We start from the raw sequence: 25012 nt of genomic DNA on the forward strand, positions 1-25012 counted from the left end.
CAAAGGATATGGGCGAGCTGCCCCGAGCGCATCGCGTGCCTACTCTACAATTATGATCGTGAGGGAGAGCCCAAAGTCGAGAGGTTCGTATTCGACTCTGGCGCATTGCTATGGCCTCGAAGCTGATGAGATTTAGCACCGAAGGAGGCACCGAATTGGCCCCCAAAATCCCCACATCACGCCGTGCTATTGTCGCCCTCTGCGCGCAGGAAGTATGAAGACCAACGTCAACGTAATTCTACATCGCCCTCGCCCAGCAAGCGCCGCCCCATGTCGCGCATTCAATCCGCAGTTTCAGACAACGAGGAAGAGGAGGACGAGGAGACGCTGCAGCTCAAACTCCAAGCCATCGAGGCGCGATTAAAGCTCAAGAGGCTGCAGAAAGTGAAGAAAACGGCCGACGATGGAGAGACGGAAAGCACGCGCATAATCTCGCGACCAGGTACGGCGGCCAGTGCGAGAAGAGTAGAGATTCACAGGCCACAATCCGAAGTGCAGGTTCCGGTGTCGCCTGCGCGGAATAGACGGGAGCCCGAGGAACAGAGAAGCCCTGCGAGGGTGTTGCTTGGTATCGATAAAGGGCTGAGGGCACGGGATGTCAGTCTCAAGCGAGCGTCGAGTCTATCGAGCAGAACTGCGGCAGGAAGACATTCGCGGACAGGATCAGCTCCGGCCGTAGAGGCACCAAAGATCAAGAGTTTTAGCGAGAGGATCGCGGACAGCAGAAATAAGGAAAGAGAGCGCGAAGAGAAGCAGGCGAGGATCGAGAAGAGCAGGAGTGTTGGTTTTGGGCTGCAGAGCATTGAGGGTGTTAAAGACAGGCCGGCTTCCAGAGCAGCCTCTTCGTTAAGCTCAGGAACGAAAAGCTCAGAAAATGCTATATCTGCAGGTAAAAGCCTAGCACAAAGCCGGCATACCAGTAAGCTACGAAACACCATGACGCCCAGGCCAGGATCGACCTCATCTGGAAAATTGGATGCTTCACGAACGCCATCTGCGGTTTCAAGACCATCGTCAAGAGGGTTCGGCTCTACAGCTACAGCAGCCAAGTATGCGGAGATATCTCAACGCGAAGACAGTGCGGATGCCCCCAGTTTCGAATCATTCTCTGGCCTGCACTTGAAGTCTCGAGAGATGCAACACAATGTAGTGACTCGGACCCTAGATGGCAAGACTGTCGTCACAATACCGCAGCTCCTGAAAACCGTCAAAGCGCCCGAGTATGATCCGCCAGACATGGAAAATGACTATGTAGTCATGGGCGTCATAGCAGCGAAGTCATCGCCGATGGCTACCAAGAATGCAGTCAAACAGAGATCCGCAGGCGATCAAGATGAGGACGCGCATGCGACGAACAAGTTCATGATCATTACATTGACGGATCTCAAGTGGGAGCTCCAGCTGTTTCTCTTCGATACTGGGTTTTCGAAATACTGGAAACTGACGCCTGGGACACTGATCGCTATCTTGAACCCCGACATTCTGCCACCGCGCGATCGCGGTTCGACGAAATTCTCTCTCAAGCTGTCCAGCTCCGATGATACTGTGCTTGAGATCGGCTCAGCGCGAGATCTAGACTTTTGCCATGCGATGCGTAAAGATGGCAAAGAATGCGCGCAGTGGATCGACGGACGTAAAACCGAGTTTTGCGACTTCCACATTGAACTTCAAGTGGAGAAGAGCAAGCGTGGCCGGATGGAAGTCAACACTATGACCGGCTTTGGCAAGGGACCTGGAACCAGTCGAGGCGGGATGTTCAGTGGTGCTGGTCGAGGGAGAGGGAGAGGCGATGAGCTGAGGCGAGAAGGCAGATATCATGACGCCTTTCTCCATGAGACTATGTATATCACACCTGGCGCTGGTAGTGCCGCGAGATTACTAGATCGAGACGAGCAGCCATACCATGTCACAGACCGCGCTGAAAAGCATCGCAAACAGCTCGCTGAAAAAGAGAAGGAGCGCGAGCTGGCACGAAGGCTCGGGGATCTAGGTAGTGGTGCTGGTGGTGACTATATGAAGCGCGCTGCGTTGACTTCTGCTCCAGCTATGCAATCACAGTCCACCCGGTCGGCCACCGCGCTCGACGACCCCTTCGTCACCAAGCCATCACAAACCTCATATCCAAGCGACGTCCTCGGCCTCCTTAACAAGAAAGCAGAAGATGTTTCACTGGATCGCGGCGCTGCGAAGCGTAAGCGCGCCATCTCTGGTAAATCCACCGCTTCGAACGAACCTGTAGGTTGGGGCGGCGCCGGCAAGCGCGGCCTCCTGCTCTCTCCCCCCAAAAAGGAACCCGCTTCTTCAATGCGCGGCACCAGAGAACCAAGTCCCGCGAAGAAGAAAGCAAGGTTACTGTTACCGGAGAAGGGAATTAGGGAGCCAGGAAGGGACAGCTTGGGCACAATGGACGTTGGGCTGATTGCGGCCATGGATGATGATGATGATGATCTGGAGGTTGTTTGATTCCCGGGGATTGCTTGATTACTGGGCTTCTGATATCCACGAGTAGGGTTTCTTTTGTTTATGCCCAGATGAGCTGCGCATGGGGTGTTCTGGCGTGCTTAGGTAGGCTTGCCCTGATTGGCTGGATGAAGCTCGGGCCACTGAGCAAGTGAAAGTGCAGCTTTTTGGGCGAGCAAGAGCTGCCCGACAACGACCTTTTTATTTCTTAATACCCACAAAACACAAAGCCGAAAAACTTCAGGAACGTTTAGCCAATTTCGTGCATCTTCGATTTACCTTGTTACCCTACGTGTTGCCTCTTATACGAGCGTGCAGATCGAATATCCCCACACAAATTAGAAAGACATAACACCAGGAACTGTATACCCACGGCTACCGACTTCACTTCTCATCATGGCTGCAGCACCTCCACTAGAAGACAACAAGATATACGCACTAATCAATTATGAGGATCCGTATGTACAACCCCTCATCGTCGCCGCGATCCAAAAACATTTCCCCCCAGAGACAATAGAATTGATCTCCGAATTGAACGCTACTCCGTCTAAATCTTCGCGCGTCCTCCAGTGGGTGCAATACGAATCCATCAATTTCGAGCACGTATTCCAACACTCGACGACTAGCCTAGCCAACGCGTACGTTATTAGGAAGGCGCTGATACGGAAGCATTATCTTGCTACCACGGTGGCGAATTGGATTGTAAAGCACCCTGAGTCCGTGCTCGCGAAGCATGTGAAGCCGAGTGTGGAGTTCGAAGTTGATTATGCGGAGTTTTTGGATGATGCGCTTGTGGAGGCATGGGAGCTGCATGAGAGCTGGAGGCGCAGTAAAGGAAATGGGGGAAAGGATTGGTGGATATTGAAACCGGGAATGAGTGAGAGGGGACAGGGTATTAGGCTGTTTAGCTCGGAGGAGGAGTTGACGCGCATTTTTGAGGGGTGGGATCCTGAGTCTGATGATGAGGAAGAAGAGGGAGAGGACGACGATACACGGAGTGACGCGGGATTTGTTTCTGAAGCTTCTGGAAAAGAGGAGGTTGGCGGTGATGGGAAAGACGGAGGCGGCATTATAACATCCCAACTCCGCCATTTCATCGCGCAGCCCTACATCCACCCGCCTCTACTCCTCGCCCCACCCTCCTCTTCCTCTTCCTCTCCATCCGCTACCCACAAATTCCACATCCGGACCTACGTTCTCGCAACCGGCGCCCTTCAAATCCACGTCTACCACCCCATGCTTGCGCTCTTTGCCGCGAGACCCTACACTCCGCCTTCATCTACAACCTTAGAGGGACACGCGGAAGACGCACTGAGAGCGCATTTGACGAATACATGTTTGCAGGAGACGGGCGATCGGGAAGGCAGTGTGGGTTCGTTCTGGAACCTACCCGACAGAATACCAGAGCAACCCCTCAATCCGTCTTCCGACGGAGCCAAGGAAGCTTCGACTCCGCTACCACCCAATGCCAATTGGAAGGAAGAAGTATACAAGCAGATTTGTGCAATCACGGGAGAAGTTTTTGAAGCTGCAGCGCGCGGCATGTCGATTCACTTTCAGGCGCTGCCGAATGCATTCGAGATTTTTGGGTTGGATTTTATGATCAGTATCGAAAAGAACGGGGAGCTGAGGACGTGGTTGTTGGAAGTCAATGCGTTTCCGGACTTCCGACAAACTGGCGAGGAATGTAAGGGTGTTGTTGAGGGACTGATGGTTGAGGTTGTTAGAGTGGGGATCAAACCTTTCTTTGGCGAGACGAGTGGAGAGGCAGATGGGCCTGACGGGGCTAGTCATAGAAACGGCAAGGGGTTGGTCAAAGTATTGGATATCGATCTGGGCCGGCGGTAGTTCTAATGGTGCGAAGAGCGGACGTTCGATGCATGCCACGAGATGCAGAACACAACTCCACGTGGGGCGTTGAGGGAGAACGATGCGCCAGTGGATCTCGGTGATACGGGAAGGATGCATGCGTGTGATGCGATATTGAGCGCACGAGCCAATGATTATACGTATAAATACCAGCCCTCCGTTCATGTTATGTATTCTTTCACGTCCTCCCTTTTACTCCTGACTAGAACCTGCATGACCAAGCTTTCAGGGAGCGTGGACCTTGTCCTTCAAAAGTTTCAGCGACGCTCATGGAGAACGGCCCTACAGGTGAGTATGAGTGTTGCCCGTCGCAAGAGAAGTGGTGTTTTCGTGATTGATGCCTTCATTCATGATTCGCGAGCTATACCACTTGTGCATAGTGCACCTTACCTCGAGCCCAAAGTATTCACCAGGTCCTCGCGCTCATAGCTTTCATCACACAATGAGCGTCTCAGAACCCACTCAGCATAGCGAATACTGTACGCAGCCCGGATACAGACAAGGATTGCCACCATCCAAACCACAAACGCCTTGCAAGGGTATCCGAGAACAACGAGGGCCCAGCTCGACCTAACTACAAAAAGGCACGAGATGTACCGTACAGCCCAACAATTAAAACCACACAGCCCGTGGTAGAGTCTAATGCAATACAGAATGATCATCGAGCAGGTGCGGCCTTTCAGTCGCAAGACAGGGCCCAAACCATAAATTAAACAGTCGAAAAGAAGAAGACTTACGCAGTTCATCCGTCGCGAAAAGGTATCTAGCAAGCTATAAGCAAGCAAGCTAACGCTCGCTTGGTCGTGCCATTACACAAATAGTCGCTCAGAGAGACAGTGGGTTGATGCTTTCGTAAACATGAATGCCGAGATAACGCCAGAAAGTGAGTATGCAAGAACCTGGTGAGGCATGCAGTGGAAAAGTCGTGGCGTTGTGATTGATTGGTAGCTCTGCATCAGCGGTCTGAGCCGCGTTAGACGCTAGCAAAAGAGGAGGTTGAAGAATGCTCACTCCGCGCCCGCTTCTCAGCGGTCTGCTCAAGCGGTGGTCCACTGCGCTTTGTACCTGCGCGAGCGGAGCTAGGACCGCGGGAAGAGGACTTGACGCGGCTCCACGATTCGAAGGACATTTCTAGACATGTTTAGCTCATACGTTACGTGTGCGTCGACAGTACTTACGTCGCTTGACGGTCTTGGTCACGGGCGCAGTATCCTTGGGGGAGGAAGCTGAGGGGTCGACATGACGCGTCTTGCGGCTCGGGGTGGCAATCGGAAGCTCAATATCGGTGGGTGCTTCCTCGTCGTCTTCTTCGCCATTCTCCCGCTTGAGACGCTCAATCTCTTCCTTGAAGAGAAGCTTAGGCTTGATGGCAGAGCGCGTGATACGACGATCACCGTTGCGATCCGCCTTGCGACGCGTCTCATCTTCAGATGATGGACCCGCCTCTGTGTCACCGGAGCGAGTGACATCGTCGAACTGGCGGAAGATAGTCTTGCCGCGACTGCACAAAGTTAGTCTAGTTCATTGAAAGGTCAGCAAGTACATACTGTGTGTAGACAATGCCCTCGTCACGAGCAGCGGCCTCGAAGATCTGTCGCGTCTTCTCGTCCGCCTTGCGATCCTTCTTCGGAGCCGCCTTTGCCTTGCCCTTGCCACGACGCGTCAAGAACGGGTTGTTTTCCCCGTCCTGCTCATCCGGAACTCGCTCCTTCGAATCTACGTATACGCCAATCTTGGAGGTAGAGGTGCTCATCTGCTCTTCGAAGCTGTCCAAGTCGAGCACATTCCTCATGCTCTTGTGGGCTCTACGCGGAGTGGGCATGGCGTCTTCAACGGTCGACGGGCGGTTCGCAAACAGAACACGCGCAGTGGGGCGCAGAGAGTCCTCGGTATGGAGGGCGCGCTTCCGGGGCGTCTTAGCGGGCGTCGGGAGCATACCGTGAGGCGCCATTGTGGACAAATGGCGGCGCGCGGGCGTCGGTGCAAAAGGTTCTGAGTCAGAGTCGTGTGTAGCAGTCTCGTGTTGTACGCGACGTGTTGAGCGTGGAGAGCGAGTTTTGGCGGGAGAAGAAGGTGACGAGGGCGGTGAAAGAGCGAAGTGCGCAGTGCGGTTGATCGATTTCGGCCTGGAGCTGGTCGGTGTGACGTCGCGGATAGTTCGATTGCGAGGGGACGAGCTTGTTTGCTCGTGGTGAGGGTGAAGGTGATCGCTGTGCTGGGCGGCCACCCGACTCGACCGGCGCGGTGAAAAGGGCTCGTAGTTGTCGTACTTGGGACCGTGCAGAGGCGCTGGCGGTGTGCGCACTCTGCGCGGAGGTGAGGGTGTGCGGTCCATTGTGGTCAAGTCTCTCTCTATAGAGCTTGCGGGGTTGTGGGCGGTGGAAGGATGTCAAGAATACTGGATCCAACACCAAAACAAGGTCGAGGTCGCTGGGGTGATGTGGTGTTTTCTGAAGTGGGCGAACGGGACCAATGGGGGTATATGAAGATAGCGGAGAGGGACCGTGTCTAGCGAAGTGTAGATGCAGCGCTGGCGACGGGGCGGGCGGCGGGTAGTGGAGAGCGGTGGTGCATCGGTGAAGGGAGGAGGTTGGGCCCAGCCATCTCGTCACTTGGCATGGCAAGCGCAAGGGCCATCACCAACAACAAACACGCCAAGCACTGCAGCCCCGCCATTCAAACACGACAAACACGCCAACCAAAACATTGAACACAGAGGGGGACAATACCTGCCATTGACGCAGAATACCCGCACAATGAATGATCTCAAATCACACCGTCCCAGCTTCTCTGACTCTGACTCGGACGCGCTGTTCGACACTCCCGCGGCGCGCAAGAACAAGACCAACGCTCCAGACGATGCAATTGACGCCGAAGAAGGTGCTGCCGCCGGCAAGGCGCGTACAAAGGAGTCGCACTACTCAACCAAGGAAGACCGCGAGGCGGCCCTGCGCAAGGAGCTCGAAAGCGTGCGCAATGTCAATAAAGTTATTGAGGGGGTAGTGGAGAGTTTACAGAAGGCCAGGAACAACATGGATGTATGTATTGTTCGGACAACAATAGGGATGTGGACGCTGATCTAGAGCAGACTGTTTCAAAAACCGTGAACAACGCGACAACCCTCCTGCAGACATGGACGCGCATCCTCTCCCAGACCGAACACAACCAGCGCCTCATCCTGAATCCACAGTGGCAAGGCGCGACCCAGGATCTCGTCGATATACAAGAGGAAGCAGTGCAGAAGCAACAGGCAGCAGAGCGAAGAGCAGCCGAAGATCACGCGCGACGGGAAGCAGCTGCGCGAAAATCGGAGGATGATCGCAGAAAAGCAGAAGCAACAGTGAAACCCGGCGCGCGCGGGAGAGGACGGGGAGGTGTGAGGTCACGCGGCGCATCTACATCAAGTACGGGTCACGTTGGCGTTGGCGGACAGACCGGCAGAGGCGGGCTGAATCGCAGCATTTCAACGAGCAATCGAGCCGGAAGTGGCATTGGGCGGGGTCTGCGAGGAAGGGGCAGAGGCTTGGGTTGACGGGGAGGGTACGAGCAGAGATAGAGCTAAAGAACATATGGATGGTGATACCCAAAGCAAAGATTTGGGGCGTTGTCTTTACCCCCAAACAAGGATCCCCTCTTGCTCACGTCTCGCAATGTCCTCCATCAATCACAGCAACTCGTGAACAGATGCCACAGTCCCGATACATCCAGCCAACAACAAGACATGTATAGTAGTAAATCTCGGTTGAGGTGCGTGGGTGCGGTGCGCTGGTAAAGTGATGCCCCTCCCAAAACTCATTCTTCGATCGAAACGTCCACGATGAGAAAACGTTGCCCTAGGTGGCTCCTAGGATGAGACACGGATACAGTGTGAACCTATCTGAGAGACTTGGAAGTTCGTACTTCACGTGACGTACCGGTGTCCTTAGGGAAGTAGACCCGTTATGAATTCCGAACAGCCGCAGTTGCAACTGTTACAAAGGTCACAATCACGCTCAATTTTCCGGGGGCCTGTTCGTTGTTGTACTCAAGCCCGCCTGTATCTTCCGCCCGATGTGCCGGATCCAATTCCTCAACGGGAAAGCTCCCAACCCCACCTTAGCTCCCCCGCTATTTTGCACACCACCGAGCCGCGCGACGACACACGCTTTGCATAGTTTATCCACCTATATTAATTCTCGTTGACCTGCCCTGCCCTCTCGTCCTTTTCGTTCCTTCTTTTGGCCTGTTTGACTGGAGATACCCGTTGCTTCCTACTCTTCTCTACCGCAAAATCGCGACTACAGAGCGTAACCATACCTTGCTCGCGATCTAGCTTAATCCCACCCGTATAGACTCAATTGAAAAACAACGACACGTGCACCGGAACTTCTTGAATCCTGTACGCTTCTAGACGCCGTCATGGAGGTCCCTACGGCGACGTCATTGCACGACATCTACCCCGAGGATGCGGTTCCAGTACAGGCGAAGCGATGGGAACGGATACTGGCTAAGTTCAAGGAGACATACGGAAGACCTGCAGGGTTTGTAGCACGAAGCCCGGGACGGGTCAATATCATCGGCGAGGTGTGTACGACGCATGCCTATCAGCAATTACTCAACTGACTATTCGTAGCACATCGACTACTCTCTATACGAAGTGTTACCCATGGCTATCACCGCTGACTTTGTCATGGCCGTAGCCGTTCGGCCGTCTGAAGAAAAGCACAGAGTGCGCATTGCAAACGTTCAATCCGAAAAGTTCCCCTCCCGCGAATTTGAAATACCGTCCGAGGGCACCATTGACATAGATGCTTCTGAGCATGAATGGACCAATTATTTCAGGTCTGGTCTCAAAGGTGTCACAGAAATGCTTTGCAAGAAGCAAGGGAAGCAATTTGTCTCCGTTGGAATGGACGTCATGTGCGATGGTACAGTGCCGAGCGGTGGTGGACTGTCAAGCTCAGCATCGTTCACATGCACAACCGCACTGGCTGTGCTGACAGCGAATGGAGAGACAAAGGTGGATAAGAAGGAGCTTTGTGAATTGGCCATTGTCTCGGAGAGAGAAGTCGGTGTCAACTCTGGAGGGTACGCAATTTACGCTCATGACTAGAACATGCTAACGATTGAACAGCATGGACCAAGCAGCATCTGTCTTTTCGCTCCGTGGCTCCGCGCTATACGTCTCTTTCAAGCCGTCCCTCAACTACACGACTCTCGAATTCCCACACACAGACCCCGAACTCACGTTTGTCACCGCCCAGAGCTTCGTGGCTGCCGACAAGCATGTCACCGCACCCGTATGCTACAACCTGCGCGTAGTAGAATGTACCCTCGCCGCGGTTTTCCTGGCAAAAGTATTCGGGCTCAAGCAAGAACTACCTCAAGACTCCTCTCCGCTTGGCGTCAGCCTGCGCGGCTTCCACGACACATACTTTGAAGAGAAGCAAGGCGTATCAGACAACACCAAGACCTCTGTCGCGGACTTCGAAGACCAACTCAACAAGCTCGTCCAATTGGCAGGCGACTACTTGCCGCAAGAAGAGGGCTACACACGAAGTGACATCTGCGCGCTGCTTGGTGTATCAGAAGACGAGCTCAACCAGCGCTACATGTCAAAGTTCCCTGTTCGGGCGGACAGGTTCAAGCTGCGACAGCGTGCGCTCCACGTGTTCACCGAAGCACTCCGCGTCATCAAGTTCAGACAGCTACTGTCCGCGCCACCTCCGGATGGTAAAGAGTTCATAAAAGGATTGGGTGACCTTATGAACGAGACACAAACCTCATGCCGCGACATCTACGACTGTAGCTGTCCCGAGCTAGATGAGCTGTGCAATCTCGCGCGCAGTGCCGGCGCTGCTGGTAGCAGGCTGACCGGTGCTGGTTGGGGAGGATGTAGCGTGCATTTGGTCCCCAAGGACAAGGTCGAGGCTGTTAAGCAAGCGTGGGAGGAGAAGTACTACAAGAAGAAGTTCCCAGACATCACGAACGAGAAGCTAGAGGAGGCCGTTGTTGTTAGTAAGCCGGGTAGTGGTAGTATGGTGCTGAAGATTGTTGGAGAGAGCATTGTTTGAGTGGCACGCAGTAGAAAAAGCAAGGACACAAAGAGGAAGAATAAAAGGGTGGCGCAACGATACCACTTCTTCATAGAAGATAGTTGTGCACAATGTTACAAACGTACTTGTGAAATACACAATGTTTCTATCGTCGACACTAATCCTGGCATACATTGTTAATCGAACTGATTATAAGCCTTGAGCCTGACCCCTCCAGCAGGCCAGAAGTTCGCAACACAAGCCCCCTCAAAGTTTCATCCTTCCCATACACCATCCAATGCCACAGCATCCCTCCAAGCACATCTCCCCCAATACAAAGATGTTCACCGAAGCAGAGCTCACTGCTCAGATGACCACTGACCTCACTTCCCTCATGGCCACCAACCTTGCCGCCCTCGTCAACATTCTCACCATCCACCCCAGCAAAATGAAACCCATCGTCCTCCGCGCCTGGCGCGCTGTGCAGTCTACACAGCGACTGGTCCACCAGGCGCAGACAGATGAGGAGGCTGATCTGGAAGCGCTGGCGCTGAGGGTGCGTTGGGCGAAAGAGATTGTCGATGCTGCTTTCAACACAGGTAAGAAGCAGAATGTGCAAATTGGGGCGATTCACCCTTCTCTGCTTGCTGAGAAGGGAGATAAGGTTGGTACATGGCTGGATGGAGTGTCCTTCGAGAAGATCGAGCCGACTCAGGCCAGGACTCGGGCTTGGGAGCTTGGTATGGACATCGATGTCACTTATAGCGAGTTTGACATCGACGTCCGCTGTTTGTGCTGCCCGCCTCGCAGCGTGGGCAAGGCGAAGACTCAGGCTCGTGTCCTTGGGCTGGCAATCGATATCGGCTACGGTTTCGATGTGCTCGAGCGGGTTAGCCCTGGCAGTGAGCTTGGGGGTTATCTTGAGGTGTAGTCTTTGACTCCTATGACGGTGTCACATGGGTCATTCATCCCTGAAATCCTTCTGACTGCAGTGTCGTACTCCTCGATGGAGGCACAATCTGGGACGTATCAGGAGCGTGAGGCTGAGGCTGCACTGTGGAAGGACTTGTGGAACACTGCTGCGCGTCATCTGGATGACGAGTGCCGCAAAAATAGGCACTTGGTGGCTTTCGGCATGGAGGAGGCCGTGGCAGAGGCTTTTGCGAAGCATGCGCTAGAGTGCGATGATTGCTTATGTGGGCTTCTTGGTTAAAAAGCTGTAAGTGACGAGAGTCGTGGCTGATGAAATGTGCAGGAAACTGGTCTTTCTTACCCATCGTAGGCATAGAAGGTAAGGTCACTTATTTTGCGAGCCCTCGCGTTTAGATAATACAATTGCGAACTTCTCATGAACGTGTCTCTGACGTGCACATAGCTCGCGCTACGTTTGTTGATATGTGTATGGCATGGTTTGATTTTAAGACAGCTCCTGTCTGCCATGTGCTAGTAATCATCTCCTGTCTCGTGCACATTCGGCCAATGTGCTACCATCTGGATCCTAGGGCCACTGGTCGCACGGAGGCACTATGCTCGGTATACTGAGTCAGATGAATTGATCTGGAGCTGGCATCTAATACTGTTGACGTCCGGGTGAAACTGCGAAGACTAAGAGGTGAGGAGCGCGGACATGACTCGAACTTTGATTGGATGATGAGTCTTGATGATGTAATCAACACTGAGTAGCTACAAGCTGGCGAATCGACCAATTGCTGTGAGCCCTCCGTCTTACTTTTCGTCCTTTCGATGCAGTTCTCTTATATGCTTGGCTCCAATTGCGGTCCCGAGGTCAGTCGGCCAGCACGTGTTCGCGAGACGTAATCCAAGGGACGTTGGTACGACGGAGATTTGTTGGCCAGTCTCTCTGCAAGCCAGCTGCAGCTCACACACATATCCCACGCCAACCTGCAACATTGCTCCAATTATGTGAAAACCCGGTCTCGGTACCCAAGGGTCGGTCCGAGGCGAGAATGCTGTATACTGTAGAGCGCGTGGATATTTATCGTATGCAGTAAAAGCAGGTTGGCTCTTGGGCGCTCTGCTGTGATGATTGCACGCCCTGCCACGCCAGAAGCAGAAGCCGGGCCCGGGGCGCTGACTGAATACGAGGCGCTTTCGGAGGTGAGCGCAATGCGGGTGTAACGTAGGTTTCCGCCTCATTGATTCATCCACAGCCACGCCAACGTCCAGCATGCCGCCGACCCATCAGCCCACGCTCACCCGCATTATCGACCGGCCGTCGCGTCATTGGCCCAGTGCGTCCAATCCTTGCAACGAGATGTAGAAGGACGCGCCATCATCGAAGAAGGCCCGCCAAAAGACTTGGGCACGCATAGATCGCATCTCAGCAACACGGCGAAGATTGGCTCGGATAGCGGGCCGAGTCGCTAGCCGGTCTAGAGACTTCGCACTGGCCTTGACCTCACCTTGCCTGGACAGCCATTGTCCAATCCTTCGGTGCCCTGCACGACCATTCTCTTGGACAAGGCTGAGGGTACAGTACTTCCTCGAATCGGCCATCCAGCTCCCACCGTCCTTTCGGGATTGTCGAGATATCGACTGCGACTTCCACGTTGGACCCGACAGAAAGAGCACCCCGGAACAGATCAACGCCTTCCCGCCATCCACAGGCGCCGGACGCGTCGTCCTTCTCGCTTCATTTATCCAGAGGGACTCTCCAGACGCTCACCAACTGCCAGCGATGATCACCACAGCTAGCCTCATCCTTTCCTTTGTTTCCTTCCGGCCCTCCACAACTCCCACCCAGGACAATCCATAGCACGAGCAAACCATGGCTTCCGCGAGCGCCTATCTCCGCACTCTCCGTTACTCGTCCCCTTTCATCATTGTCACCTGCGCCGGTTTCCTTGCTATTGCTGCTGCTTGCTTTGTTCCGCCGTCAAAACGAGCCACCCTCAGCGCGTCGCAACGAGCTGTTTCCAAGCACTTCACCGTCGCAATATGCTCGTTACACTTTCTCGAGGGTCTTCTGCAAACTTTGCGCGCGGCTTTTGAAGCTGACTGGGCGGCTGAACCGGATGCCGTCGTGTATACGACGCTCAACTTCTTGCTGTGGCTGGTCAGCTTGCTCATTCACTCCGACGCAAGACGGCTATACTGGCTCCCTAATCTGGTCACATGGATCCTCGCAATGTTTCTGGACACCACTATTACGCTCTCATCATTTCAATCAGCTCGACATTGCCCTTTTGATTTCGTCAAACTGTCAATTGGCCTCCTGCGCATTGCGTCGCTCGTGGTTCTCTGCGTTTCCATGACCGCATCAGCCGAGGTCTCACCTCCGAGAGACGCTGAACGGGAGCCTCTATTACATTCAACGCAAACGAACCTTTCCGCTAGCTCGATCATTGGTTTCCAAGACGTCAAGTGTGATGAGGACGGAGCCGAAGGCAACACTCGACCTTCGGAGCAAGAGGAGCACATCGAAAAGGTCGGTGGCTGGTGGCCTTACCTTCATGAGGTCAGGTTCCTCTTACCATACGTTGTCCCTTTCAGAGATCGACGACGTCAACTCTACGCCCTAGCTATGTTAATACTCACGGTTGGCGGGAGAGTCTCCCAACTGTTCGGCCCTCGGATTCTTGGCAACATCGTCCAGGCAATAAGCAACAACCATAATGACAGCACGCTCCCCCGACAAATCCTGATCTATATCTTTGCGGTCAAGGTTCCTTACGATATCGTGTTGGAACCTGCAAGGAAGTGGCTGAGCGTCAGACTCTTCTATGGTAGCTATCTAGACTTGCTGCTGTCGCTTGCTTCACACGTCGCCGGCTTGTCCTACGCTTTTCATGAGAACAAGCAGACCGGAGAAATGATAGCTGCGATCGGACAAGGTCAAGTTGTCAACCAATTTGTAGACGACTTCGTCGAGAGCACCCTTCCACTTGTCTTAGACATTGTGGTCGCGTTCGCTTATGTCACATATCTGTTCGACGTGTATGTGGCATTGATACTCTCATGTACGTACGTCTTCTATGGGATAGTGACATACAAAGGCACGATTCTGTGCGCAGCTGCTCGTCGAAAGTACCGAGAGACGTCGCGTGTTGAATGGGACGTTCTCCATGAGTCTATCGCGAACTGGATGTCGACTTTCTATCTCAACAGGCAAGACTACCAGCACAATCGCCTCAAGACTCTGAGTCTGCAGGAACTGGCTGAACAGGCTTACAACTACGATTTATCTATGGTCATGCGAATTTGTCAGACCTTAGTGGTAACTCTGGGATACCTCGGTATTCTCCTTCGCACCGCGCATCTCACCACGCACATCAAAGATGCCGTGGGAAATTTTGTTGCACTCCTGTTCTATTGGAACCTTTTCACCAATCCTCTCTTCAAGCTAGCACACTTTTACCACTCCTTGATTCAAGTCCTTGTCGACGTTGAGCGATTGCGTCAGCTCATGCAAGCTGAGCCAACAGTGCTCGATGATGAAAGCGCCCAGGATCTCCACTTCCGCGAAGGTAAAGTGGAGTACCGAGGTGTGTCTTTCGCATACGATGGGAATAATCCGGTCATAAACAATCTTGCTTTCACCATCGAACCCAGTTCAACAGTCGCCTTTGTCGGCCAGTCCGGTAGCGGAAAAACCACGACTTGCGACAAGTTGCTCCTCCGCGCATACGACGTTACCGAAGGAGCCATCCTCATCGACGATCAAGACATTCGCTGCGTGACGCAAAGGAGCTTGCGAGAGACCGTTGGTATCGTCCGACAGGAGCCAATCTTCAATAACGACACCATATTGGAAAACGTGAGGTATGCGCGGCTAGAAGCCAGTGATATGGAGGTCATAGCGGCTTGCAAGGATGCCGCCATCCACGACCAGATTATGAGGTTTCCAATGGCCTACAACACAGTGGTTGGAGAGCGAGGTGTGAAGCTATCCGGAGGTGAACGACAGCGGCTGGCCATTGCCCAGCTCTTCCTTCGCAATCCAAAGATCGTTGTGCTCGACGAGGCTACTTCAAGTGTTGATAATGTTGCCGAATCGGAGATACAAGAGTCGTTCGCCAGGATATGTAGGAGGCGCACGACCATCATAATCGCGCATCGTCTTTCAACGGTGCAGCACGCTGACCAGATCTTTGTCTTAGACAAGGGGTCCGTGGCTGAGCGCGGCACGCACCATGAGCTTCTGGAGAAGCATGGGAAGTACTTCCAGCTCTGGAATAAGACACAGACGGTAAAGCAGCTAAAGTGCGACTTAAAGAGAGTTGAATCTTGGGCGACCGACGCAGGAGAAGATCTCAGCTACCCCGCATCGTCTGACGATGGTGAATGCGAAGATGATAGTGACTACCCTGCCGATATTGTGCAAGTCGATGGAGCGAGCAGTAGCAAGCAAGCCGACGAGGAACGCACAGGAGTTAGAAGAAGGATTCGCAATATGAAGTACAAGCTCAGTGGTAAGATCCGGACCACAGTTGACGAGAACATTGATCCAGATGGCGATGATGAAGAGAAGATGGCGCCTATCCGTGTGCTGTCTCCTAGAGCAACTGAAGCGAGCCCGCCGCCCACTCTATCACGGCGGTCGTCCTTCGCTTTTGGAAGATCGTCTCGCGCGCTAAAGGCCAACGTCACATCTTCTCCAAGTTCACCAAGTGCGGTTCATGGGCGGACTATCTCAGCGCCCATTTCGCCACTCCGTGTGTCAACGCAAGGAATGTGGCCCTTGCATGACCCTGTGGAAGTTTTACCGCCTGGTCATGTGCAATCGCAGGAGCCTGTGTCCAGACACAGACAAGCACCACATATGTCTACGCCGAGTCGTATACCAGTCAGCATTTCACCGCTTACGACGCCTGTGCGCACGAGGCAGAACACTGCACGTGAGATACTGCTGCAGTCACCACAGTCTCCAGGACGCAATGCGGCGCTGAGGAGTCATCCAATTTTGAGAGTCGAAGAAAAGGTTGACGGGTCCGGTGCAACGTCTCAAACGGCTAGGATGACGGCTGGGGCCCCGGAAGGCGCCGGAGAGGAATCCTGATTGTGGACTATGCGTCTACGAGGGCTCGTTTCCGAAAAGCAGAGCATAGTACAAGTTACTACAGCGCAGCCCACTCATATAGAGGAATAATTAAATTATCGACTCGTGCATCGGTCGTCGTGCGCCTCGGCGCCCTTAATCAATCATAATTTGACATCTTATCCGACGCACTCAATGCAAGTACTGAGACATCAATCATGTGTTCAACTATTTAGCAGCATGTCTGTGTTTTCTCTCGTGACCTTCAATAGCATGATCACAAATGGTATGCTGTGCATCAGCTTATGGTTTGCCTGAAGTAGGGTAGGTATCAGCGCTAGGATACACCTGCTACGAGTCACGACCACCCCTTATCTCAACCTCGCGGCCAAGCTTCGTGGCTAACTATCCCAGGAGCTTTTTCCCAGTGTTTCGTGGCGCAGACTAGAAGGAATTCAAGACAACACAACGTCAGAGTGAACGAAATGGAGGGTCTGGTACGAAGGATGCACATTGTCCGAGAATGTCCTAGATCCGCCGTATGCGAAGCCTTGCGAGCGGATCACAATTCCTGGTAGTATGAAAAAGATAAAAGCTTCGTCGATTCACATCAGTTACAGTATCGCATAGCTCATACTACATTTCAGCTAGAAGCTAAGACGTTCTCGCAGGTCTAGCAAAACAAAATTGCAATGGCATACAAGCTCAAGCTTCTCCTTCTACTCTTCTCGACTTCCCTAACTCACGCTCATTGCACCCCTTATCAGTCCTCTCACTTTTTCAAAGCACGGTTACCACCTGCTCTCGACCCCAACGTCGACACCTCTCCGCCACCGTACCGCCCAATGCCGCCAGGCTTCTACTATGGCGACTGGTACGTATCCTACAGCTCCAACAAGAAGTACATGGCCCTGGACAACCTCATATGGAGCCTCTCGCCCACTCTACCCACCTGCGGTCTCGCGTCGAACTCAACGCCCGCTGAATGCCCGCTCGGCACCTACCCCGGCCAGCTGGCCGACCTCTCGACATGGACCTTGAACGGTACGCACAAATTGTACTCAGCTTTCGGATACGACACCCCACGCCGCATTAACAACGCTTCTCTCGGGCGAGGCTGGGTCGATACGTGGGACACGGTGGGCAACGGTGCACTGTCGTATTTCGTTAACGGGTGGCAGATCTTGGCGTGGGGCTTTGATGGTAATAGTAACGGGTGGATGCTGAATTACGAGATCGCTGTTTTGGCGGATGATACGCCGGCTTGTTTGGATATCCTAAGTAGAGTTGCGGAGGGTCCGGATAGAGGGACTGTGGCGAGGATTTTGAGGGCGGTGGAAAGGCTGGGTAATGAAGAATTAAAGGTGTTGAAGGGGGAGGTGAGGAGGATGAGGGTTGATGGGGCGCGAAAGGGTTTGGATCCGTTTGTTTGCGGGCCGGATTGCACGAATAATACTGATGTTGGGAATGCTGGGAATATCTGAACGGTTTACTCCGAAGAGACGTTTAGGACTATCAAGCAGCCTGTAGAGTGTGATAGGGAGTGAGAGTGCGGAAAGTTGTCTCTCAAGGAATGAGTCTCTTTATCCTCACAGCAGACGTCTAAACCACATGTTCCAAGCTACGTAGCTTTTACGCCGACGGAAAAAGTGATTGTGGTTCTCGGGTGTCAATCCGTGCCAATAACCACACCCCGCACGGCAAAGCGTTGCCGGTTTTGTAACGGAGAAGCATGCTTTATACACTAGGTACCCTAAACACATTCAGACAGGTCTCCCTCCTTTACATGATCTGTACAGACGCGGCAAGCACATATTCTTGCAGTCTCGTACATCCCAGATGCTCAGTGGAATTCGAGCGCATGGTCTGCAGCTCGGTTAATTAGAAATCGAGTACAAGAGAGCGCATGAACCCTATAGACTAACGTATGTACTATGATATTACAGCGAGTATAGTACAAATTCACTGTACTATCATGGTATGTTCTGCTTTTCTTTCCCACACAAATTGTGTGGAGAAAATAGTGTAGAAAATGACCGTTTAGTCGTTTTTTTTTTATATCCCTACTATAATAACTAGCTCGCTAAGGGGTCCTATAGCTGATGGAGAGGTCTCTGTGAATAGCTAGGTGGATTGAAGCTTAGGGATAGCGTGCCGATATTTATCCCTTTATCATTATCAACCCTGTCATCTCACTTATCACCCACTATTTAGCATCTAGCACCTAGAGGCTTATAATAATCCTATGCGTATAAAAATTTCATAACTCGCTTAAATCTAAGTTCCTTAAGTTGGTAGTGTTGATACTTATAGAGGTGCTGTAGTATCGAGTAAATAGCCAAGCAAGTCATGTGCAAGAATATTTTCTACCCCTCATCATAATTTGTCATGTGACAGAGATCCTTCACCGTAACCAAATTAGTATACATATCTTATCTAGCTATTATAGATCTGCTCATAGACACACTTTTATAATATAGATATCTCACATCTATACTATTATGGCAGAAAAGCGGCATTTCTATACTTGAGAGTCTCTTGGCCTATAGGGAGTGCCATCCAGCTCTTATGATCCCGGCCCCCAACAAGCAAGCATTCGATATCTGAAATTTTGTTTTTAGACCAACAAGAAGTCCGAAGACACAGACTGCGCACCTTTCCAGGGACAAAGTCAAAGACGACGATGGGCTTTATGCCGCAGGTTAGCAAATCTATCCACATATGTTTGTATGTGCTCCGTTTCGATAGGGATAGAAGGCGCGTGCAATTGTGTTAGCCGCATTTTGAACGCCTCAAGGATTTGGGTGCAGACCAGAACAAGAGCCTGTACAGCTTTTAGACAGACAAAGATCCTTTGACAAGCGTATCAGTTGCTTCTTAGTCCCTATGGATCTGCAGGGTAAGATGTTTGAGGAGTTAAGGAAGTGGAAGGAGGTCTTTTAACACAGCACTATCATCCGAACCGTTACTTCAACGTTTCGTTGCCACACTCCAATCTCGAGGCTGCGCGGTACAATCCGCTGGAGTTCTACCATCAAAGTATACTAATGATGAACGATAGTAGCATCACTTTTGGATGATGGAGGTTCACACGTTGTAAGGGCCTGTCATTCACCCAAAGCATCAAGACTGGCTGCCTACACTACATGCCATGTCGCCATAACGAGTGCAAGAATCGGACAATCGACCAAACTCCAGATTCCAAACACCAGAAATGCCGTTCACAATATCATACTAAGCGGAAGAATAAAAAATAACCGGGTATCCTACTCTCCTCGTTACACTCAACGCATCAACCTCTAGCAGTTCTGCAAATAATTACTCGGAACAAGACCGCGCCTGCCATCCTTGCCAACAACCTCCGCCTCCCACCACCCGTCATCCTGTAGCCTCAGCACAGCAAGGATGTCTCCCTTCGCAAAGGTAAGCTCCTCAGGTATTTGCGCAGCATACATGTACATCGCTCTCGCTGTTGTTGGTCAGTTTCGTGCTCATGCTAGGTGATGTGAATGGAGTTACTCACAGTAATGCAGAATCATCCGTCCGTCTCTAGTATACTGTCTCGGCTCCGCAACACTCTTACTTCTGACACGACTACTCATTGTGCTCGGGCTATGGTGTAGGTCCGACGCCCCACCGCCGCTATAGTAGCTACTCTGCGGTCTCTGACCACCCGTTCCGCTTCTTCCTCGAACACTTCCGCCGTACACGCTGCCGTCGCCGCGCTCGCTCCCGGGACTAGGCGCAAGTTGCAACGCCATATCGCTTCCGCGCGAGCTGGAAGGGCGATCGTAGCTCTGGCGGAACTGCGGGTTCGGACTTGCAGCTCTGGAAGTAGGTGCTGCTCGCGAGGTGGGCCTAGCGTTGGCGTAGGCGGGTTGGGGAGAGGATTGTGTGGGTGCAGCGCGGGAGCCGGGACGGCTCTGTGCATACTGCGGCTGGGGTGGCTGGGGGGGATGTCGCGCGTGGCATTCCAGAAGAACCACCGCCTTGTCGAGAATAGGAACCTCGTCCAGTGGGGTTGCCGTAGGGGCTCGGCGCTTGGGTTTGCGAGGCGGTTTGGGCGCGAGGTCGGCCGCCTGCGTAAGGGTTGGGTGAGGCTGCGCGGTACGCAGCGGGAGACGATGGTGGTTGTTGCTGGCCACGATACATGCTTGGTTGAGGACTTGCAGCACGAGGAGCCGGCGATGCTGCTCGGGGTGCCTCCTGGGCGACGGTGCCGCGGGTTGGCGGACGAGATGAGGAGCCAGTGTTGAAGACGCTGGCTTTCTGCTGGACGTACATCTCTGTCGTCTTTTGCATCTGCCTTGCCGTATGCGCTGGCTTTGGAGCACCGAGGCGAGACATTGGCGGGGCATCGTACGATGGTGGTGGTGTGCCTCGTTTGGCGGCATTCAGACTGGCATTTGCTAATGGCGTAGGTGCTCCTCCTGGGAGATTGGCTCCTACCGCAGGTGTGCTTGGTGGCTGTGGTGTGGCGAGGCCGTGATAGCGGTCCGCAGACACGCGAAGAGAAGTCTGCTTCGTAACACCCTTGAGCTCAGCAAGTGCCTGGGCAATGGGGTCCAGCTCTTCTTGTGGGTCACTCGGCTTCTGCTCCTTCTTTCCATCAGGAGACGCTACATCAAAAACATTGTTGCCAATGTTGAGCTGGAAGTTTGCTCGGGGGGTCTACTGGCTCCGGGCTCGGTGTTGGAACGTCCTTATGAATGGTCCCTCGTCCTTTGCTAGCATACGGTCGCGTGGGACTGGCGTTCTCATTGTTTGCTGACCTAGACGCGGGACCCCAGGTGTTCCGACTGCTGGGCGTAATTGAAGCTGGAGGCTGAACATCTGGCTTGCTCTGTCTTCGAGCGAACGGGTTCTTTGAAAAGAACCCCTTCTTCTGCTGCACCGACATTTCCTCTGGCGGCTGAGGTGACTCGAACATAGGTTTCCCTGGCGATGCGGATCCGCTTGGAGGTTCAATGCTCGAAAACGATGTGGGGTTGGAATATTCGCTCTGAGAATCTCTACTCGAAGGGCGAACGGGGCTCGGCATTGGACTTTGGTCTGAGGGTGCTCCGACACGGCAAAATTGAGTCATGCCGTCTTGTGGAAAGTCATTATGAGGGATCTTGCTCTGCTGGTATTGCTGGTGCGCCTGTTGCTGGGCTTGGATCAGTCGAGGGTCCGGTTGTGGTGCTCGAGCCGATCTCTCAGAATGATGCGAGGCTCTTGACGTAGCAGCTGGCCGGGCGGGCTGCGCTTGCTGTGGCAGGACATTGATCTGGTCCTGTGGTATCGGCTTGGTGTTGTTTCCGAGCAACTCGCGAGCAAGTGGATTGTTTGGGTCATTATGCGAGTCAAAACTCGACGGCGCTGGCGACGATGCTCGGTATGCAGGATTCATGGTCCTAGCGAACTGAGCTACGGAAAAATTCTCGTCTTCAGAGGTTTGCGAAGCTGTGTCGGCATCACCTCGGGCAAAGTTGATGAATTTGGGTGGATCAGGTATTTCCTGGCCGGTTCCACTGCCTGAGATGAAGTTTGTAATGTCCTTTTCAACGTCGCAATCCTCGAGCGAGAGTCTTATCTTCTCGCACGCGGCATCATCACTCACACATACGGTGGAAGCAATGTTAGCAAAGTTCCAAAGGCTGCTCTTGGTATAATCGATGCGCTCCTCTTCCAGATCTTGGAATTTCTGTACACGTTAGCCTTGGCTGATTTGTATGTGTACGCATCACTCACATCACAGGCTCCTTTCCAATCCCTGTTCCATCGGCCGGTTGTCTCCTCGAGGATCTTAACAGCAGCCTCATAGTCTCGCTCCGTGTCCGAGAGCTGTATCTGAGTCTTCTCCAGCTTTGCTTTATTCTTGCGCTCTTCTTGGCCCATGACCATGTGTGCTTGTGCGAGAAAACCTTTGATCTTGAGGCAGTCGTTCTCGTATCGGTCGCGAGCCTTGTTCACTGTGGCCGTCTGCTGCATCTTCATTTTGAGCAGCTTTTCGATGCCATTCTGCACAATCTTCCTTCGCTCTTTCATGCCACCAGCGAATGCTTGGAGTGGTTCTTCCAGCTCAGTCTTCATCTGCTGTGCGACGCTCTGGTGTGCCTTGCCCATTGACTCTACTTCGCCCCGGATCACATCGAACGACATGCGCAATGTGCCGGATTCTGACGATCCGAGAGGCTTCCGCGCGAGGTTTAAGAGCTTGCGAGAGTATTCGTCTTCGATGGCGGCCCGCGCAGCGTAGAACGACTTGAGCTCATCCGAGGTGACTTTGGCATTATGCATGCGCTCGAGCATGGGAGAGACGCCGGCGTCATCTTTGCCCCAGAAGTTGTTGGCAACTGCAATCCATTAGCTACGCCCTTCCTCCAAGCCTGTATGAGCGTACATGATAGCGTGACCGATGGCGGCTCTGTCGCCGCTGGCGCACCCATGGCGCCTATGTGTACTAGGGAGAGCGAGCGGTGTCGGCGGGAACGACTGCAATGTAGAAGCAGCGAGAGGCAGCACCAATGCAAGAATAAGATATATTGCTTGAAGCTAGGAGTGCGTTGTGAGCTTGTGAGCTGGGTCGCTAGGACGCGGGGCGCAGGGATTCGGGATGGGGCTGCGGAGGGCCGTGTTTACTAGGCGAGTCCATGTGGTCGCGAGGGACAACGCGCGCGTCGCTAACGAATACAGAGCCGCGAGCACACAGCCATTGAACGCCGCCGACGTTATCGTCTGCGTGCTTCGCGCCGCCAGCTAGATTCTCGAGTAGACTAGTCTATGTTTTGATGGACTCGTGGTTGAAATAACCACTCCATCGTACATGTACTTTGCGTGCTGCCTTGGCGGGAAGGAAGCAGCTGCTCATGCATCTGATAACTAGCCTGGAAGAACTTTCGTGATCCAGTATAAGTCCGAGGTGAAAAATAGTCGGCATTCGTCTCCAATCATGATTGTGTCATGGTCGAAGAGTGCACGCCAATGTTTGTCAGTGGTATTCAATTACCCTGAGATGGCCGGCGGATTATCCCGAAGGCTGCTATCTATCCCAGGCGGAGCATTCCGTTCTTATGCCTGCATACTTTCGAGTATTCCTGTTGTGACTTGCGTGGATTTGGCTGCGAGCATTGCTCATTACGAGGGGCTTCGTCGCTCGCTGTGTGGCGATACGCAACAACATGAACGATGTTCCCAAGGTTTCAGTCTCTCATAATGTGCAAATCGGCGGGATTGATATCATAACATGATTCACACCATGCAGGTGACTACGACGAGTTCGACGGTTAAGGACCACGAACATGCGCTCGCAGTTGCATTCTTCCGTGGTTGTTAGCGTCCGCGGTTGTTCGTTCGGAGTAGGCACGCTTCGGAGCAGTCGCTACTGCCGAAGAGGCACAACAACACATGTGTTCACCGTTCATGCAGGGCGAGGCATCGCTACAATCATTGCTGTAAACTTCAAGTTATAAGATCAAGCCGCAATGTGAGCGAAGTCTTCTCGCCTTCCGGACTTGATGGTATAGGACGAAGAACATAGTACTTCCTCCAAGCGGCCTGAGGCATGCCAAGCATTTGGCCGCGATTCGCTTTGGTGGGAGCGGGACATTCGCGACCCAAGATATCCTCCTACATCCCCATCCCCATCCCCAAACTCCGCCCATCTCCCTGCGCACGCGCTGCTCATGGGAACGCCTAGATGAGCAGCCAGCAACCACCCTGGGGCCCTCCGAGACACAGCACACGTCTGACCCCCATCTCTACGAATATCACCCACGAACAGCGCAACACACCCTCCCCCAGCGGCTCGCGGCCGGGCTTCTCTCCAGCTACGTCCAGCTTCCCATCGCTGCCTCCGTCCTCAGCGCGTCACATCGGAAGCCGCAAGTCGTCGGCGGCCTCGTCGACCTCAGCGCCTTTCTCGCCTTCACACGCTGGACAGCAGCCCCCAGTCGGCCAGCTGCTGTCCTCCCGGTCGAGGACAATACTTTCGCAGCAGCCTTCGCAACTGGCCTCCGCCGCCGCTGTAGGAGGTGGTGGATCGAGCAGCGGCGGAGGGCCCTCCAGGCTTGTGCGCGCCTCGCCTTCACTGTCGACATCGAGTACCGTGGGCTCACCGAGCACGTCAGCCAATCCCGCAAGCGCGTCGGCGCACAACCAGAACCTCTCACGCATTGTCATTGCACAGGTCTTTCTATTGCTGAGTCAATTCGGACCCGTTAAGGACGAGAAGGACCGCGCAAAGTGGGAGACGCAGGCCGAGCAGATTCGGAAGGTATGTGGCATGCGCTCCTTCCTCCATATGTGCAGCAATACTAATACCCTGCAGCTGATCGATTCAAACGGTATGGAGGTATTCTCCAAGTACTTCCGCCGCCTGTTGCAGAATAATGCCGCGCACATCTTCTCAACGGGCGGCCGCAGCACAGATCCGAACGGCAACTACCAGATACTGGTGACGGAGATGCAGAAGCTGCGGGTAGATCCTGAACAAGCTCTCAAAATTGCTGAATCGCTCAACTCACCCGAGGGCGACCTCTTTCGAGATTTTGATCTCTCTGCGTTAATATCCCACTTCCAGCTCGATATATACTCCCAGGCCATGCTTGCTGCGTCGTGCAAGTTGGGCAGCAATTCAGAGTTGAAAGCAAGAGGCTAGTGCTCCTACTCACACGCGCTCGTGGTCAAT

General features: G+C 53.3%; 10 protein-coding genes across 10 annotated transcripts; 8 read left to right on the forward strand and 2 right to left on the reverse strand.

Annotated features, from left to right (window-relative positions):
- Positions 1-52: 52 nt before the first annotated feature.
- N0V89_008732 (uncharacterized protein) lies at positions 53-2463 on the forward strand (the record flags this gene model as incomplete). The annotated part of the gene is made up of 2 exons (XM_056217485.1): positions 53-83; positions 137-2463. 2 exons carry the CDS (start codon positions 53-55, stop codon positions 2461-2463), a joined length of 2358 nt encoding a protein of 785 aa, XP_056069041.1.
- Positions 2464-2856: 393 nt separating this feature from the next.
- Positions 2857-4308, forward strand: N0V89_008733 (uncharacterized protein; the record flags this gene model as incomplete). The annotated part of the gene is made up of 1 exon (XM_056217486.1): positions 2857-4308. One exon carries the CDS (start codon positions 2857-2859, stop codon positions 4306-4308), a length of 1452 nt encoding a protein of 483 aa, XP_056069042.1.
- Positions 4309-5475: 1167 nt separating this feature from the next.
- Positions 5476-6280, reverse strand: N0V89_008734 (uncharacterized protein; the record flags this gene model as incomplete). Its single annotated transcript, XM_056217487.1, has 2 exons — positions 5476-5830; positions 5877-6280. The coding sequence occupies 2 exons, from the start codon at positions 6278-6280 to the stop codon at positions 5476-5478; spliced, it is 759 nt and encodes a 252-aa protein (XP_056069043.1).
- Positions 6281-7085: 805 nt separating this feature from the next.
- Positions 7086-7861, forward strand: N0V89_008735 (uncharacterized protein; the record flags this gene model as incomplete). The annotated part of the gene is made up of 2 exons (XM_056217488.1): positions 7086-7367; positions 7460-7861. The coding sequence occupies 2 exons, from the start codon at positions 7086-7088 to the stop codon at positions 7859-7861; spliced, it is 684 nt and encodes a 227-aa protein (XP_056069044.1).
- An 866-nt stretch (positions 7862-8727) lies between these two features.
- On the forward strand, positions 8728-10382 carry GAL1 (galactokinase; the record flags this gene model as incomplete). The annotated part of the gene is made up of 3 exons (XM_056217489.1): positions 8728-8892; positions 8942-9396; positions 9443-10382. 3 exons carry the CDS (start codon positions 8728-8730, stop codon positions 10380-10382), a joined length of 1560 nt encoding a protein of 519 aa, XP_056069045.1.
- A 259-nt stretch (positions 10383-10641) lies between these two features.
- Positions 10642-11274, forward strand: N0V89_008737 (uncharacterized protein; the record flags this gene model as incomplete). The annotated part of the gene is made up of 1 exon (XM_056217490.1): positions 10642-11274. One exon carries the CDS (start codon positions 10642-10644, stop codon positions 11272-11274), a length of 633 nt encoding a protein of 210 aa, XP_056069046.1.
- A 1857-nt stretch (positions 11275-13131) lies between these two features.
- N0V89_008738 (uncharacterized protein) lies at positions 13132-16362 on the forward strand (the record flags this gene model as incomplete). The annotated part of the gene is made up of 1 exon (XM_056217491.1): positions 13132-16362. The coding sequence occupies one exon, from the start codon at positions 13132-13134 to the stop codon at positions 16360-16362; it is 3231 nt and encodes a 1076-aa protein (XP_056069047.1).
- An 824-nt stretch (positions 16363-17186) lies between these two features.
- N0V89_008739 (uncharacterized protein) lies at positions 17187-17825 on the forward strand (the record flags this gene model as incomplete). Its single annotated transcript, XM_056217492.1, has 1 exon — positions 17187-17825. The coding sequence occupies one exon, from the start codon at positions 17187-17189 to the stop codon at positions 17823-17825; it is 639 nt and encodes a 212-aa protein (XP_056069048.1).
- A 1815-nt stretch (positions 17826-19640) lies between these two features.
- Positions 19641-22772, reverse strand: HOF1 (formin-binding protein; the record flags this gene model as incomplete). The annotated part of the gene is made up of 6 exons (XM_056217493.1): positions 19641-19810; positions 19865-20478; positions 20624-20991; positions 21173-22027; positions 22075-22679; positions 22727-22772. 6 exons carry the CDS (start codon positions 22770-22772, stop codon positions 19641-19643), a joined length of 2658 nt encoding a protein of 885 aa, XP_056069049.1.
- Positions 22773-24022: 1250 nt separating this feature from the next.
- On the forward strand, positions 24023-24982 carry CDC39_1 (CCR4-NOT core subunit cdc39; the record flags this gene model as incomplete). Its single annotated transcript, XM_056217494.1, has 2 exons — positions 24023-24598; positions 24653-24982. 2 exons carry the CDS (start codon positions 24023-24025, stop codon positions 24980-24982), a joined length of 906 nt encoding a protein of 301 aa, XP_056069050.1.
- Between the last annotated feature and the right edge of the window lie 30 nt (positions 24983-25012).

This window comes from Didymosphaeria variabile (genome assembly GCF_027946475.1).
Source record: "Didymosphaeria variabile strain IMI 356815 chromosome Unknown scaffold_6, whole genome shotgun sequence".
Lineage (NCBI taxonomy): Eukaryota > Fungi > Ascomycota > Dothideomycetes > Pleosporales > Didymosphaeriaceae > Didymosphaeria > Didymosphaeria variabile.